Below are 13,017 nucleotides of genomic sequence, written 5' to 3' on the forward strand. Positions count from 1 at the left end.
GTGATGCGGCTCCTTCTATGTGGCAGAGACTCTGGGAGCAAATGACATATATGGAGCTGACAGAACATTGTATTCCCTTCCCTTAGGAGACGTCACCTGAAGACCAGCCATGGAGGTCCAGGTCCTGGAACATATCCGGCACTCGCTACTGAGTGACAGAAACAAAGACCTGATCATAGACAAGCTGCTGAGTCTCACCATGGAGATTATCTGTCTGCTGACTAGAGAGGTAAGAGGCGCTAGATACCTCACTGTTCTATTTACTAGCGGAACTACAGGGTCACAGTGCCCGGGGTAGTAGCAGCTGGCATTCTTTCCATTATAGTGCACCTCTTGTCAGTATACCGTGCGGGCAGCCATTTTGTGTACTGAACAGCCCTTACTGCACTGTAACCCACCAATTCACTATGAATGGGTGACAGCTCTAAGGCACGAGGCACCAAGTGTCAGATATATCTCATGTCTCTGTGATGTCACTGGTGCATAGCTGACTGGCGACATTATCATAAATAGTAATTCAGAGCCCCAGTTGGCTACTTCCATTATGTGTGGGCAGTCGGTGTACTGTAAGACTTATTTCTCTAACGTCCTAGTGGATGCTGGGGACTCCGTAAGGACCATGGGGAATAGACGGGCTCCGCAGGAGACATGGGCACTTTAAGAAAGAATTTAGATTCTGGTGTGCTCTGGCTCCTCCCTCTATGTCCCTCCTCCAGACCTCAGTTTGAATCTGTGCCCGGACGAGCTGGGTGCTGTTTAGTGAGCTCTCCTGAGCTTGCTATAAGAAAGTATTTTGTTAGGTTTTTTTATTTTCAGGGAGCTCTGCTGGCAACAGACTCCCTGCATCGTGGGACTGAGGGGAAAGAAGCAGCCCTACTCTCTGCAGATAGGTCCTGCTTCTTAGGCTACTGGACACCATTAGCTCCAGAGGGATCGTACACAGGATCTCACCCTCGTCGTCCGCTCCCGGAGCCGCGCCGCGGTCCCCCTCGCAGAGCCGGAAGACAGAAGCCGGGTGAAAGAAGCAAGAAGACTTCGAAATCGGCGGCAGAAGACTCCAGTCTTCACTGAGGTAGCGCACAGCACTGCAGCTGTGCGCCATTGCTCCCACACTACACCCACATACTCCGGTCACTGTAAGGGCGCAGGGGGGGGGGGGGGGCGCCCTGGGCAGCAATTAGAGACCTCTTTGGCAAACGTTTGCATAATATACAGTTGGGCACTGTATATATGTATGAGCCCCCGCCAAAAATTGTACATGAAGGCGGGACAGAAGCCTGCCGTCGAGGGGGCGGGGCTTCTTCCTCAGCACTCACCAGCGCCATGTTTTTTCTCCACAGCACCGCTGAGAGGAAGCTCCCCAGCCTCTCCCCTGCAGTTACACGGTAGAAGAGGGTAAAAAGAGTGGGGGGCACATAATTAGGCGCAAAAATCAATATAAACAGCAGCTACTGGGTTAACATTAAGTTACTGTGTTATTCCTGGGTTAATAGCGCTGGGGTGTGTGCTGGCATACTCTCTCTCTGTCTCTCCAAAGGGCCTTGTGGGGGAATTGTCTTCAGATGAGCATTCCCTGAGTGTGTGGTGTGTCGGTACGTGTGTGTCGACATGTCTGAGGTAAAAGGCTCCCCTAAGGAGGAGATGGAGCAAATATGTGTGTGAGAGGGTGTCTCCGTCGACAACGCCGACACCTGTTTGGATATGTGTAATTAAGTGCTAAGGTGAATTTATTGCACAAAAGATTAGGGAACAGACAGGGAATCTACCCATGTCTGTCCCTATGTCGCAGAGACCTTCAGAGTCTCTCAATGATCACTATCCAAAATAATAGACACTGATATCGACACGGAGTCTGACTCCAGTGTCGACTACGATAATGCAAAGTTACAGCCGAAATGGCAGAAAAGTATTCAATATATGATTATTGTAATAAAAGATGATTTGCATATCACTGATGACTCATCTGTCCCTGACACAAGGGTACACATGTTTAAGGGGAAGAAAGCTGAGGTAAATTTCCCTCCTCTCATGAAGAAAAAGAGCGGGAATCTCCAGACAAGAGACTGCAGTTTCCCACAAAGATTTCTCAGGGAGTATCCTTTCCCTACTAGGGCCAGGATACGATGGGAATCTTCCCCTAGGGTGTCACGTTTGCCCAAAAGGTAGCCCTGACTTAGCAGCTGTCCTCAGGGATCCTGCAGATAGCGTGCACATTCTGGTACACTACTCAGACCGGCGATTGTGTCGGCATGGGATTATAGCGCTGTGGCAGCGTGGACAGGTACCTTATCAGCAGAGATTGAGACCCTAGTGTGTGTGTATATGTGTATATATATATATATATATATATATATATATATGTATGTGTATATATATATATATATATATATATATATATATGTATATATATATATATAAATAGAGAGAGAGAGAGATATATATATATATTAAAGATGCTGTCTTAAGAGATATATATATATAAAACATGCCCAAAGAGACATGAGTCTACTGGGTCCTAGAGTCAAAGCTATGTCGATTTCTGCTTGACGTGTCCCGTAGAATATGCAATGGACAGATGATGCCGACTTAAGAGGCATATGGAAGGCTGAGGATTGTGTGGAGAAGGGTTCTCGGACCTGGTCTCCACAGCTATAGCTGGTAATTCTGATATTTTGCCTTATATTCCTGCACAGCCTAGGAAAGCACGACATTATCAAATGCAGCCTTTGGAGCAAAGAAACAAGAAAGTCCGAGGTGCGTCCTATCTTGCCAGAGGCAGGGGCAGAGGAAAGAAGCTGCACAACACAGCTAGTTCCCAGGAACAGAAGTCCTCCCCGGCCTCTACAAAATCCACCGCATGTCGCTGGGGCTCCACAGGCGGAGCACTCCCTGTTAGATCCCTGGGCAATAGATATTGTGTCTCAGGGATACAAGCTGGACTTTGAGGAGATGCCCCCTCACCGACGGCCCTGCCGGCTTCCCCCCACGAGAGGGAAACAGTGTTAACTGCAATTCACAAATTGTATCTTCAACAGGTGGTGGTCAAGGTTCCCCTCCTTCAACAAGGAGGGGGTTATTATTCGACCATGTTGTAGTCCCGAAACCGGACGGTTCGGTCAGACCCATATTGAATTTAAAATCCCTGAACATATACCTGAAAAGGTTCAAGTTCAAGATGGAATCGCTGAGAGCGGTCATTGCAAGCCTGAAAGGGGGAGATTTTATGGTGACTCTGGACATAAAGGATGCATACCTTCATATCCCCATTTATCCACCTCATCAGGCGTACCTCAGAATTGCTGTACGGGATTGTCATTACCAATTTCAGACGTTGCCGTTTGGTCTCTCCACGGCCCCGAGAATATTCACCAAGGTAATGGCGGAAATTATGGTGCTCCTGCGGAAGCAAGGTGTCACTATTATCCCGTACTTGGACGATCTCCTCATAAAAGCGAGATCAAGAGAGCAGTTGCTGAACAGCGTATCACTTTCTCTGGAAGTGTAACGGCAACACGGCTGGATTCTATATATTCCAAAGTCGCAGTTGGTTCCTACAGCTCATCTGCCTCTCCTAGGCATGATCCTAGACACAGACCAGAAAAGGGTTTATCTCCCGATAGAGAGATCTCAGGAGCTCATGACACTGGTCAGGAATCTATTAAAACCAAAACAGGTGTCAGTGCATCACTGCACTCGAGTCCTGGGAAGGATGGTGGCATCATACGAGGCCATTCCCTTCGGCAGGTTCCATGCGAGGACCTTCCAATGGGACTTACAGGACAAGTGGTCCGGATCACATCTTCAGATGCATAGGTTAATCACCCTATCTCTCAGGGCCAGGGTGTCTCTCCGGTGGTGGCTGCAGAGTGCTCACCTTCTCGAAGGTCGCAGATTCGGCATTCAGGACTGGGTCCTGGTGACCACGGATGCAAGCCTCCGAGGGTGGGGGGCAGTCACACAGGGAAGAAATTTCCAAGGGCTTTGGTCAAGTCAAGAGACTTGCCTTCACATCAACATCCTGGAACTAAGGGCCATGTACAACGCCCTACGTCAAGCGGAGTCCCTGCTTCGCGACCAACCGGTTCTGATTCAATCAGACAACATCACCGCAGTGGCTCATGTAAACCGCCAAGGCGGCACAAGGAGCAGGGTGGCGATGGCGGAAGCCACCAGAATTCTTCGCTGGGCGGAGAATCACGTAAGCGCACTGTCAGCAGTGTTCATTCCGGGAGTGGACAACTGGGAAGCAGACTTCCTCAGCAGGCACGACCTCCACCCGGGAGAGTGGGGACTTCATCAAGAAGTCTTCACACAGATTGCAAGTCGGTGGGAACTGCCACAGGTGGACATGATGGCATCCCGCCTCAACAAAAAGCTGCAGAGATATTGCGGCATGGCGGTTGAACGCCGGATCCTAGCAGAAAAAGGCATTCCGGATGAGGTCATTCCTACGCTGATAGAGGCTAGGAAGGATGTGACGGCTCAACATTATCACCGTATATGGCGAAAATATGTGGCTTGGTGTGAGGCCAGGAATGCCCCTACGGAGGAATTCCAGCTGGGTCGTTTCCTTCACTTCCTACAGTCGGGAGTGACTTTGGGCCTTAAATTGGGTTCCATTAAGGTTCAGATTTCGGCCTTATCCATTTTCTTTCAAAAAGAACTGGCTTCTCTGCCTGAAGTTCAGACGTTTGTAAAGGGAGTGCTGCATATTCAGCCCCCTTTTGTGCCTCCAGTGGCACCTTGGGATCTTAACGTGGTGTTGAGTTTCCTGAAATCACATTTGTTTGAACCACTCAAAACGGTGGAAGTAAAATATCTCACGTGGAAGGTGGTCATGCTATTAGCCTTGGCTTCGGCTAGGCGTGTGTCAGAATTGGCGGCTTTGTCACATAGAAGCCCTTATCTGGTTTTCCATGCGGATAGAGCAGAATTGCGGACCCGCCCACAATTTCTGCCGAAAGTGGTTTCATCCTTTCATATAAACCAACCTATTGTGGTGCCTGTGGCTACTACTGACTTGGAAGATTCCGAGTCACTGGATCGGGGCTTTGAAGGTTTATGTAGCCAGAACGGCTAAGGTCAGGAAAACAGAATCTTTGTTTATCCTGTATGCTTCCAACAAGCTTGGGGCGCCTGCTTCAAAGCAAACTATTGCTCGCTGGATCTGTAACACTATTCAGCAGGCTCATTCTGCGGCTGGGTTGCCGCTGCCTAAATCAGTTAGGGCCCATTCCACAAGGAAGATGGGCTCTTCTTGGGCGGCTGCCCGAGTGGTCTCGGCATTTACAGCTTTGCCGAGCGGCTACTTGGTCAGGTTCAAACACCTTTGCAAAGTTCTACAAGTTTGATACCCTGGCTGAGGAGGACCTTGTGTTTGCTCATTCGGTGCTGCAGAGTCATCCGCACTCTCCCGCCCGTTTGGGAGCTTTGGTATAATCCCCATGGTCCTTACGGAGTCCCCAGCATCCACTAGGACGTTAGAGAAAATAAGATTTTACTTACCGGTAAATCTATTTCTCATAGTCCGTAGTGGATGCTGGGCGCCCGTCCCAAGTGCGGACTTCTTCTGCAATGCTTGTATATAGGTATTGCTTAAATAAGGGTTATGTTATAGTTGCATCAGAGTTTATCTGATGCTCTGTGATTGTTCATACTGTTAACTGGGTAAAGTTATCACAAGTTATACGGTGTGATTGGTGTGACTGGTATGAGTCTTACCCTGGATTACCAAAATCCTTTCCTTGTACTGTCAGCTCTTCCGGGCACAGTTTCTCTAACTGAGGTCTGGAGGAGGGGCATAGAGGGAGGAGCCAGAGCACACCAGAATCTAAATTCTTTCTTAAATTGCCCATGTCTCCTGCGGAGCCCGTCTATTCCCCATGGTCCTTACGGAGTCCCCAGCATCCACTACGGACTACGAGAAATAGATTTACCGGTAAGTAAAATCTTATTTTCTTCCTCCCGCCATGCTAATTGTACAACACACAGTACAGGTCGCCGCCATTTCCCTGTCCGTCTTCCACTCTCTCCTGTGTCTGGCTATAAGAGGCGTCACTTTCCTGTCACACGTCTGTTATACACGACAAGTCTTCAGGGGTTTATGCTATAAAGTTACATTTTCCCACAGAGATACAGCAGTGGCACCCAGGAATTGTGGGTAGGAGCAGGCAGATCCCTCTGTGTGTGTCTTCTGCCTCTTATGGTTACAGCCATATATACACACAGCCTGTGTTACACAGAGATGGTGCAGGGCTGCTATCCGCCTATATACAGCTGGGATTAGCTTGCTGTATATGAGGGTGTTACTGTATTATATACATAGGGCGGCATCTTACATATTGGTTCTCTCATAGGATTTCATTGTTGTGAGAAAGTCGGGTGACCAGGTGACAGACAGCAGCGGCCCCCCTGTGTCAGACAGAAGCAGCGGCACCCAGAGTCCAAACACAGAGGCTCCGCCTCATGCGCCAACAGGGGAGAGGAGCCGTGACAGGAATATCGAGGCACCTACTGAGGTATATCACAGAGAGACAGGAAAGGTGAGCGCTCTCATTGTACATATAGCTGTATATTCCCAGGGAGAACGCTGTGTGTTTTGTTTAAATAATTGCTATATCAGCGTTTGATTGGTGACTGATTGTTGTGCTAAAGTAACAATACTGATACATCACTGGAGCACTGGTGATTGGTCAGGACGCACTCGGTAATTGATCCCTGACCCATCGTCTGCCATTGTGCCCTGCAGTGGAATGTATTACACAGTACTCCTAGGTGTGGGGGTAAGTCATGTGACCAGCTCTCCTATGCTGCAGGTGCCTGGGAAGTGTAAGGATGTGGAGGTCTCGTTCTCTGTGACAGAGTGGGACTGTTCAGGCGGACACAATGACGTTGTAATGGACCCTCCGCAGCTGCGTGACTCAGTGGGTAAGAGGACGTCTCTCAGGGGGTGTGATTCTATCCTGTCACTTCTCTCCGCCCCTCTCCCGGCTGTTTGGCTGTTACTGATCACTGCAGTTGGCACCTAATTGTCCTCCATTCCCTCTGCATGTGGGTCCAAAGCGACTGCCAGTTCCAGCTGACACCTGATCACGATCTATCGGATGTTGGGGGCTGGTGGAAGGTTGGATGATAAATTTTTCCCCCAGTGTCTCTGGTCATGGTGACCCACGGGGGGTGACATCCCACCCAGATACACGTAACGGTGCAGGGCTGTGATTTACACCCGAGCCCTAGTGACAGGTGACCCTGTGCAGTGATATGTTCTGCTGTTATTACATTGCTATATGGCTGTCATTGTCTGTTCTCCCCGCAGGTGAGTGTAGCTCTAGAAGCCCCCCAGGACGATGGGAGACCCCTCTGTACTCTGGGGATTATATAAAGGAAGAGAACCGGATTGTCATAGAGGATTATCAGGTAGCGGGACTGGCTGCATTATCTCTTCTGCATTATGGGGGTCATTCCGAGTTGTTCGCTCGCAAGGCGATTTTAGCAGAGGCTAAGCCTCCGCCTACTGGGAGTGAATCTTAGCTTCTTAAAATTGCGAACGATGTATTCGCAATATTGCGATTACAAACTACTTAGCAGTTTCAGAGTAGCTTCAGACTTACTCGGCATCTGCGATCAGTTCAGTGCTTGTCGTTCCTGGTTTGACGTCACAAACACACCCAGCGTTCGCCCAGACACTCCCCCGTTTCTCCAGCCACTCCCGCGTTTTTTCCGGAAACGGTAGCGTTTTTATCCACACGCCCATAAAACGCCGTGTTTCCGCCCAGTAACACCCATTTCCTGTCAATCACATTACGATCGCCGGAGCGAAGAAAAAGCCGTGAGTAAAAAAACTATCTTCATAGCAAAAATACTTGGCGCAGTCGCAGTGCGGATATTGCGCATGCGTACTAAGCAGAAAAACACTGCGATGCGAAGAAAATTACAGAGCGAACGACTCGGAATGACCCCCCATGTTACTCTCATATCCTTATCCTGTGTATCCTCCTGGTATAGACGCTCGGTGTAATAATATTTCTGTCCTTGTATGACAGGCTGAGCCGGGACACGGGGTATATCACCCGCAGTGTAAGGAAGAGAAGCCCGTCCCTGATCCCACCAGCTCAGGTGAGACAGCAGCAGGATTGGGGTATATAACGGATACGTTGCGTCTTATTGTTTTACTATATAAATAGCTAATTGCATAAATATTACAATTAAAATCTAACTTTCTGCTGCGGGGTACACTGGGCTCCACAAGGATTCACATCAGGGTGTGGAGTAGGATCTTGATCCAAGGCACCAACAGGCTCAAAGCTTTGACCTTCTTCCCAAGATGCATAGCACCTGTCAGGAATCGGGACTTAGCATCTCATACCTTGCCAGTGCGCACTCTGGTCCGACTAAGGAGGTCCTCTGGGGTCCATGCCGCTCCTCATTCTGTCTTCTGCTGCACTGACTTGGTTCCCCGTTGTCACGGGCGCCGCCATGTTGCTGTGGATCAGCTGAGCACAAGTCCTCCAACCACAAGCATCAGTTAGTCACATGATTCCACTGTCCAATGGTTAACCAGCAAGGGGAATAAAAGGGCTAGTCAGAGCTCTAGCAAATCGCCCAGATCAACGTCGCTGTCTCAGCTACGTTCAGGCTCAGACTCCAGTGATCATTTCATGTTCCTCTTGCCTTGTTCAATACCAGCGATCTCTAGTTCTAGCAGTACTGCCAGTCCTGTGATCCAGCTCAGAGTACTTCATCTGCACTAAAGGCCCGTACACACTGGTCGATATATCGGCCGTTCTCTTGAACGGCCGATATATCGCGAGACCGTCGGCCAGTGTGTACGGCCGATACGTCTGTGAACTCCGTCGTTCACAGACGTATCGCGTCGGCCGCGCAGCACAGCCGACAGCCAATATATCTACCGATATATTGGTGCGTCGCTGTGTGTGTACGGGGCGGTCGGCCGACCGCCCGTACACATGCTGCAGCGGCCGGCGGTGATTGACCGGTGAACTGGGCGGGCGTGTGTACACGCCCGCCCAGTTCATGACGTCAGGCCCCGACGGATCGGGCAGTGTGTATGCTGAACACACTGCTCGATCCGTCCATAGATATATCTGTAGATCAATTGATCTGCAGATATATCTGTTAGTGTGTACCCACCTTTAGACTTCAGCAGCATTACCATCACTGTGATTCAGCTCCAGGTATATCACCCATACAAAGACTCCAGCAGCATTGCCAGCACTGTTTCCAGCACTAAGTACTTGCACCTGTACTGTGATTTCAGGAGCTACGCTATCTCTCCAGTGTGTGCTAGAGTGTGTTGCAATTCCAGTCCCAGAACAATCCATCCAGTGTTTACTTGTCTGTACTGCTATACCGGTTCATGTTAATCCTTTCCTGCATTTGTCGTCTGTTCAAGTTTAACTAATTGCAGTATATTTTCTATGCCATTCTTCATTAAATATCTCTAAAGATATTATCATCTCCCTGTGTACCTCATGCGCAAGACATACCTACGTCCACCGAGTTTCCTGCACCGTGTGCCTACCACGTAACCACACATAGGGGTATATTTACTAAGGTCCCGATTTTGACCGAGATGCCGTTTTTTCTTCAAAGTGTCATCTCGGTAATTTACTAAACTCAAATCACGGCAGTGATGAGGGCATTCGTATTTTTTGGGAAGTCCAAGAAAAAAATTACGAATGAATACACCATCGGTCAAAACGCGGCTGTTTAAGTATGAATCTCGGTCATTTACTAAGAAGTGCAAAGCAAAAAAAAATAAAACACTGCCGTGAAAAATTACAACTCGTAAAAAAGTGCTAAAAAAAAACAGACCTGCTTTTTTGATCCGTGATTGGATAGGCATGCACGGATCCATGAGATCCGTGCATGTATATCAGTGGGAAGGGGTGGGAAAGTGGTTATTTTCAAAAAAAAAAAATTGCATGGGGTCCCCCCTCCTAAGCATAACCAGCCTCGGGCTCTTTGAGCCGATCCTGGTTGCAGAAATATGGGGGAAAAATTGACAGGGGTTCCCCCATATTTAAGCAACCAGCCTCGGGCTCTTTGAGCCGATCCTGGTTGCAGAAATATGGGGAAAAAATTGACAGGGGTTCCCCCATATTTAAGCAACCAGCATCGGGCTCTGCGCCTGGTCCTGGTTCCAAAAATACGGGGGACAAAAAGAGTAAGGGTCCCCCGTATTTTTAAAACCAGCACCGGGCTCCACTAGCTGGACAGATAATGCCAAAGCCGGGGGTCACTTTTATATAGTGCCCTGCGGCCGTGGCATCAAATATCCAACTAGTCACCCCTGGCCGGGGTACCCTGGGGGAGTGGGGACCCCTTCAATCAAGGGGTCCCCCCCCCCCAGCCACCCAAGGGCCAGGGGTGAAGCCCGAGGCTGTCCCCCCCCCCATCCAATGGGCTGCGGATGGGGGGGCTGATAGCCTTTGTTGAAAATGTAAAGATATTGTTTTTAGTAGCAGTACTACAAGTCCCAGCAAGCCTCCCCCGCATGCTGGTACTTGGAGAACCACAAGTACCAGCATGCGGCGGAAAAACTGGCCCGCTGGTACCTGTAGTACTAATACTAAAAAAATACCTAAAAAAAGACAAGACACACACACCTTGAAAGTAAAGATTTATTACATTGTTAAAGCAGATATTTTATCTTATATAATACCCTTTATGAGGTCTAAGAACACTGTACGCTAACTACGTATGAAGTACCGTAAGGGTACGCACGTTGCGTAACAATCGCTTAGCCGTGGTCGAGACGCTCAAGCGTTACGTTCGCTCACGGCCAAGAGATCACTGGCAGGCACGCTATTGGCTGCCGACTACCGTAATGATTCGCTATAGCGATGCGACCGCTCGAGACCACGAGGAGATCACCAGCGGCGCATACGCTCACAATGTAAAACCTTTATCTCTAAACCATAAACAGTGTATTATGCAGTAAACCCTTTGTGTAGTGATATGGTGTAAATGCAACACAGTATAACCTTACTAGCTTAAAAGCAGTTTGAGAGTCACCGACGCTCTGAGAATACTTAACTCTATAAGAAATACACAGATACCTGGGCTTAGGGTCCAACGCCTAATATATATATATATATTTTGAATGATATACTTGCAAAAGAATTAATACAAATACAAATCATACACTACAATATAACATAGACTAACTAACCAGGTAACTACACAGTAAATACAATACAATTAAGTTTAAGAGAAAAATGAGAGAAAGAGAAGAGAGAGAAAGATATGGCCCATAATAACAAGAGAGAAACAGTATGATTACGGAGAAAAACTTACGCACAAAGGAAACGATCGCATGCGCCTCTGGACATCCAGCTCCCGATTTTCAGCAATGATAACCGTTGAAGAGTGAGAGCTGGATGTGATCGGCCTTTCTATTTATGCCCCACACACAATGCAATTCAATGGTCCCTACAATCTCATTGTTCATTGGACACAGGAATTCCTCCTCGCATTATAACAAAAGGTCATAGGTTGATTCATACAGGTGGGCTGTGACTATTTCCAACAGCTCAGGTGGGAGGGAAACTGGGTTTCCCGCCGCATGGGTAATAAAGTGCAAATAAAGTAAATGTTCATAAACTTCTTATGTCCATAACTATTCGCACGAGCGATTGATCTGCTTCAAACCAACACCGGAATATTTCTAATTAAATATTCTTCCGATGGATACTAAACACCACTGTATTACTCCTGTCTGACCCTTCGTATCAAACAAAGAGGGATTTCTCTGTTCATGAACATTCTATATTAACCAAACTTTCAGAATCTATCAAAGGGACCATGATCTACAAAATACATTATATAGTGAAAATAAGTAACGATTGAGTCGCACGCTACGATCACATAAACTCTACCGTAAATACGCATACTGTGCGCCTGCGGGTGCCCGCGACTGTGAGTATGCGCACGTACGGGAGAGCGTACGCATGCGCAGCACGGACCTGTGTGAGGTGCAAATATGGTAGTGTGCATAGAGATATTTTTCTGACTTTGACAGTCCACCCTTTGGCAGTCAACAATAACTGCCACTTCCTGAAAACATTTCAAAAAAGAGAAAAATATATGTTAGGGGTTAATACATTTACATGGTTGGGTAAGGGAGGAGAGGAGATGGTAGGAAAAGGGTATGACCTAGTGAGATAGCAGAAGCATGTGTGTATGAATCCGTGCTTGGGGGTCATGTATCATCGTGCCGTACGTGTTTTAAATCAAGCTTCGAGGTATTGCGAAGTATACATTTGAATTCCTTCTTATCCCGTGGTACGGGTCTGTGGATGGGCTGTCAAACTTTACCGAGCTCTTTTCGGCTTTAGTTGTAACAAAATGGGGGAGCATATTGTAGTTGATGATACATGAATGGGGAAGATATGTGATTGCTGATATCTGTGCCTGTATTCCCTATCGACTATGTGTGTCATTACCTGAGGGTTGTAGAAATGAAGAAAAGACATAATTACGGTAAATGCGGTGGTATTCTATGTCAGGTAAATGTACATTCGTCGATTGAGGTCTTGTTTGGTGTCTGTTGAATGCAGTCTTCTTTGTGCTTTTGCTCATAAGGTGCGAGCAAAGCTGTCAATGTCCATAGATTTACAAAAGTGTTGGGCTAGCGTAATTTTAAAATTTCTAGGGAAACTGGGGATCCATGGCATAGTTCATCAAAATCTGTGTATCAGGTTGTCAAAACTTCTTCTTTAATCCATCTGTTGTCTGTATATCGGCTCATCAAATTCCTCGTCCAAGTGGGTCTTTTTACCTTGGAGGAAACGGAAAAACAGGTGAAAGAAACGGACCGTAGAAATCGCATTTTCATCACATCATTGTTTCTACATTTGGGTCATAAATCAAGTCCATTGGAATTACAGTTTCCTCACTCCTTAAACTCATTACCCTAGTACGACGATTGCACCTCATTAAAGCCTGACCGCATCTAAATATCAAACCAATCGTTATGATAACACCTAAGATACA

At 47.6% G+C, this 13,017-nt stretch overlaps 1 protein-coding gene across 11 annotated transcripts in view; it reads left to right on the forward strand.

The window, feature by feature from the left end:
* LOC134995897 (zinc finger protein 768-like) overlaps positions 1–13,017 on the forward strand; it is a 923,052-nt gene that overhangs the window by 228,795 nt on the left and 681,240 nt on the right. For 2 of the 11 annotated variants that reach the window (XM_063951152.1, XM_063951153.1), the window contains exons 2-6: positions 87–229; positions 6,357–6,542; positions 6,816–6,927; positions 7,316–7,416; positions 8,043–8,115. The exons of the other annotated variants lie outside the window; for them this stretch is intronic. In XM_063951152.1, the coding sequence (XP_063807222.1) occupies positions 110–229; positions 6,357–6,542; positions 6,816–6,927; positions 7,316–7,416; positions 8,043–8,115 (592 nt within the window). In that variant the 5' untranslated portion in view covers positions 87–109. The remainder of the gene's footprint in view (positions 1–86; positions 230–6,356; positions 6,543–6,815; positions 6,928–7,315; positions 7,417–8,042; positions 8,116–13,017) is intronic. 11 annotated transcript variants of the gene reach the window in all.

Source organism: Pseudophryne corroboree, chromosome 2, assembly GCF_028390025.1.
Source record: "Pseudophryne corroboree isolate aPseCor3 chromosome 2, aPseCor3.hap2, whole genome shotgun sequence".
NCBI classification, from domain to species: Eukaryota; Metazoa; Chordata; class Amphibia; order Anura; family Myobatrachidae; genus Pseudophryne; species Pseudophryne corroboree.